Raw genomic sequence first — 4,546 nt, 5'->3', positions numbered from 1 at the left:
GTTTTTATAAAATTAGATGATAAATTTTTTTTTCTTTTATTTTTATTATTTTTATATATAGTTCACATATATATCTCATGTGATGAAAAATTTTTATTGTTTTGTTAAGGAAAACTTTAATGTTGTCTTACCCAACAACTTTTAAACAAAGATTTATAAATTAGGGTTATTTGTACATTAACCTATAAGCTTCAATTTAGAGTTTATTTTACCATTTTCAAAAAGCTTGGCTAATTGTTTTTTACTTGCAAAAAGTAATTAAACAAATGAATTAAAAAACTAAGTTAGATTTTGATTTGAGTTTTGAGATTTTTGTTCAAATATTTATAGTTTATAAGTTTTTGTGCTATATTATATACAATGATAATTTATACTTTTATTTAAATTGAAAAATTAAGTTGCCTATAAACTATAATTTCTCAAAAATTAAAAAAAGTAAAAAAATCTACATGCAGATAGTTTTTTTTTAATAATAATAATAATAATAATAATAATGATAATAATAATAATAAAGCTAAAATAAGACCGAGTCCCATAGTAGACCAGACCGTTTCTTCTTCTGCAGTTCACCTTCTCTTACTTTGCTGTTCCCCCGCGTTGAAATTGCTCTCTTTATAAAAACAAGAAGAGATGCTTTGGATTTCCATCGTCCTGCTACCTTCTCCTGCATTAATCTTTCTACCGATAATAAGGTAAAATCTTATTTATTTATCCTGCAGATTCTCTCATCTTCTCTTTTCTTCTTGATCACTGTTTTTAATCTATGTGTGTTTAATGTTTTTTCTTGCACTTCTTGATTTTTCATCATCCGTCACTTCTTTTCTTTTTCTTGTTATACCCTTTTTGTTTCGTTGATGTCGTTCTGTGTTTAATTTTCTTTTGTTTCTGCATGGATGCTTGGTGCTGGCTCGGAAAACAAGTTATTTTGGTTCTTAATGAATGTTAAACAGAGAATAGATCTTTATTAATGAGGAGGAGAAAACAAATTATTTTATTTACTGTTCGAACATTCATTCGCTCTGGTTTTATTACATGCATAAATTACTGAATGGTTTTTATTATTAACCCTTCATTGTGATAGCGTTTAATCTCCAATGGTTTTTTTGTCTATGCAAACCTATATACTCTGCTGTTTTATGCTCTTACTATATATCTTTATTATTCTAAACTAATGTCTTTTTGTTTCTCTTACAAAACCCCTTAGAACTCAAAATTTCATGTGCTGAAATTTAACTGTGCTTGAGTTTCAGGAATCCGTTTATAGTATGCCGTAATATTACAGCTATCACAATCTGACATGTATTTTGTTTCTTCATTTTATGCAGGAATCTTTATTGATTTCTTACCATCTGCCTTATTAAACTCTTCATTACACTCATTCACAGAATGTTTGGTTCAAAGAAATCTCCCTTGAAGATTTCTGAGCATAACAAGGCTGACCCTGAATGTCCTGCTCCTTCTCGGTCAAACCCTTTTGAATCTGAGAATGCGGTGGGCACCAAGAAATCCCTTAAACCATCAAGGAAAACTTCTTCTGAACCCAATCTAACTTCACCCAATTTTCGCTCCAATCCTTTCGACAATGATGAAGAAAGAGGGTTGTCTTCTTCATCTACATATTCCCTTGCTTTATCCACAAGACATAAGTACAAAAATGATTTCCTTGACTTGGGAGGACTAGAGAATCAACCAGTTCAAGAATTGGAGAATTATGCTGTTTACAAGGCTGAGGAGACTACAAAAGCAGTAAATGGCTGCTTGAAGATTGCTGAAGAAATGAGAGAGGGTGCAACGACAACTTTGATCACCTTGCATCAACAGGGTGAGCAAATCACCAAGACCCACAGTGTTGCGGTTGAGATAGATCATGATCTTAGTCGGGTATGGCATCGTTTAAAATCTGACTTTATGGTTGATGAATTTATTGTATCCTGCTTAGATTTTCTCACCTAATGAAATGGGCTTGCATATAGCTGTTTTTAACATTAATCCATGAAATGATGCTCAAAATTTTTCTATTGCATGTTTAGTTGGATTATTTTGGAAGCAACATCCTGTTTGATAAGTTTGCTATAATATGATCATCATTTACGTGCTGCTTGGGTCTTTATCGATTAATCAAGCTGCAAAGGTCTATTGCTCTGTGTTTTATGATTTCAATTATTCCTTTCAAAGTTCACAGCAGTTCTTTCTTTAGATTGAGCTTTGTGAGTTTCGTTACGGGAAGTAAAAGGAGTATTTTGAAGAAATCTAACAGGTCAAAACCATCATCCATTATTGCCTCTTATCCACTCGGCTCAAACTCTTGGACCATACCCCCTGCCACCACTCAATCACAGATGCACGGGAAAAAATCATTGTTGAAATGTGCTAAGAATTTAGGCCTAGAATATTAGTTCTTGTGCCTTTGTGATCACCTAATTTTTCTTCTTGATTTTCATTTCTAATTTATAGTGTTCTCCTGTTGATGTTATTGAGTAAAAGGGACATTTTCATTGTTTCTGTTTTCAGGGTGAGAAGCTTTTGGGAAGTCTTGGGGGCATGTTCTCTAAAACTTGGAAGCCGAAGAAGAATCGTGCAATTAGGGGCCCTGTTATTACAAGAGGTTAGTTTCTTTCCCTATGGGTTGTGATTCACTTATTTGTCAATTTTCTCTTCAAAAATTATATTATATTAGTTTATGAATTACTACCTATCATCGTTCATGTGCTGAAAATGGTTGGGTGGTTCGACCTTATTTTTCTTTCTATTTGACATGTGTTCATTTCTGTTTTTTCTTTACTTTTAACTACTCATTTTTTACTTGCTACGAAAAAGCTAACGTAAAGATGAAAAAGCCCCCGAGGAAGAACAGTGCTGTAGAGGGGATGCCCTTTTACATGTAGAGCATAACATGATACTTCATCTGTGGTTTGATACTTTGCAGATGCTTCACCTCGAAGGAGGGGTAACCACTTGGAGCATAGGGAGAAGTTGGGTTTGAATCTTGCACCCAAGGAACGGTCAAGCATGAAAACACCCCTTCCGGAGACAGCCAACGCATTTCAGAAAGTTGAGGTTTGTTTTTATTTTGTGATGTGCTCATGATTCATAGCAAATAAAAAGGTACACTGTTATGGCCACAGGACAAAAAATTTCAACAAAAAAATAAAAATTGAAAATGGATGAAACTTTCTTGGTACTGTGAACTTTGTATACATGTTCTTCCTTGTTTCCTTCTTTCCATCTGGTGGAGGAGACAGAGACCTTTGTCCAATTCTTTCAAACATGAGATTCACTGCACTATTTCTTCCATTCTAGATCAATTTAGTGCTTCCACTTTGGGTTAGGATTTGTATATATGGTTAAGCGTGTCCATACTTTTCCCTGTCTCCTGAAGGAGTATATAAAAAATTAGATCGTAAGGACAGACTTGTAGTCGTGTACGACCCCAGCCACCAAGTAATTTGTTCATTCTGGTTTTTGGTTTCTCATTGTATAGCTATTTGAGTTTACCTATCCTCCATTATCACAGACAGTCAATTTAATCATTTTGGGGTTTCAATTCTATCAATGTACAAGTCTGCCATGAGTTTATGCTTCTTCAATGTAACCATCTTTTACTGTTTGGGATTGTTCTGGAACAGTTTGAGAAGTCAAAGCAAGATGATGCACTGTCTGATTTGAGTAATCTTTTAGGAGAGTTGAAGAATATGGCTGCTGACATGGGGACTGAATTTGACAGGTGACTTTTGTTATATGATACACAGCAGCATTTGTTGATTTGGTGCAAATGTTTGCTATTCTCTTTCATCGCTCTCTCATTGTGAATATCCGAAAGTCAAAATGCTTCGTTAAAGAAATTATGTTGTTTGAGATAGAAATACTCCGTCTGTAATTGTGATCGTTCTGTGATAATTGCAGGCAAGTCTGCGCTCTGGATCACGTCCAGGATGATGTGGATGAGCTAAATTCCCGTCTTGGGGGAGCAAATAAACGTGGTCTTCATTTACTTCGAAAGTAGAGGATAGGTTGTGATGGCTGCATGCAGTACTGATCTGCTGATGTCGGTCTCCCTCTTTTCACTGTTATTCTTTCTGCATGTATAAACTTGGAATTCGATGCTCTTAACCGATACGCAATACTTTGTAATTTAAACAGTTGGTATCTGGCAATATATCCCAGTGAGACTTTTCCCAACGCATTTTTTAAGGCAATTCGGAATTAATAAATACATTTGTCTGTTATTTGCTCGAATTTCAGAAGCAAATATTAACATCTGACCAAAGAAGATGCGACCAATGCTAATCCTTGGCTAAGTGCAATAGTATCGATTCATTTCTGTAACTCTTCTTTGTCATCGCTCATCAGTAGAAGGACAATTGTACATCTTCAAAATCCCAATGGCGAACATATTGCATGTGAGTGGCAGTAAAACGTCGAGGACACGCGACAGTTTGTGAAAATGCAAACAGCAAGCGATGCGTGCCCTGCCCTGCTTATTCATACTTGGATGGATCATCACAAGCTTCCAATTCTTGTTACTAAAGGGCCACGATCGAATGCA

General features: G+C 35.0%; 1 protein-coding gene across 2 annotated transcripts; it reads left to right on the top strand.

The window, feature by feature from the left end:
• The first annotated feature begins 555 nt into the window (after positions 1-555).
• On the top strand, positions 556-4,257 carry LOC105114987 (SNAP25 homologous protein SNAP33-like). Of its 2 annotated transcripts, none has more exons than XM_011011739.1 (6): positions 556-692; positions 1,386-1,881; positions 2,512-2,605; positions 2,927-3,057; positions 3,627-3,724; positions 3,904-4,257. In XM_011011739.1, exons 1-6 carry the CDS (start codon positions 631-633, stop codon positions 4,001-4,003), a joined length of 981 nt encoding a protein of 326 aa, XP_011010041.1. In that variant the 5' UTR covers positions 556-630; the 3' UTR covers positions 4,004-4,257. The 2 variants fall into 2 exon arrangements, with proteins under 2 accessions (XP_011010041.1, XP_011010042.1); XM_011011740.1 differs by having other exon boundaries at positions 605-692; positions 1,326-1,881.
• Positions 4,258-4,546: the final 289 nt, after the last annotated feature.

The sequence above is a fragment of the Populus euphratica genome, unplaced genomic scaffold, assembly GCF_000495115.2.
Source record: "Populus euphratica unplaced genomic scaffold, PopEup_1.0 scaffold619.1, whole genome shotgun sequence".
Taxonomy (NCBI): domain Eukaryota; kingdom Viridiplantae; phylum Streptophyta; class Magnoliopsida; order Malpighiales; family Salicaceae; genus Populus; species Populus euphratica.
The sequence above is the reverse complement of the archived record's forward strand: the minus strand, read 5'-3'. Positions and strand labels throughout refer to the sequence as shown.

What these genes read in the sequence shown, in the direction of transcription:
- LOC105114987 (XM_011011739.1), top strand. Translation starts at nt 631, where the DNA reads ATGCTTTGGATTTCCATCGTCCTGCTACCTTCTCCTGCATTAATCTTT. An exon ending in ATCTTTCTACCGATAATAAG is followed by an intron (nt 693 to 1,385) that starts GTAAAATCTTAT and finishes ACTCATTCACAG; the next exon opens with AATGTTTGGTTCAAAGAAAT. An exon ending in ACGCATTTCAGAAAGTTGAG is followed by an intron (nt 3,058 to 3,626) that starts GTTTGTTTTTAT and finishes GTTCTGGAACAG; the next exon opens with TTTGAGAAGTCAAAGCAAGA.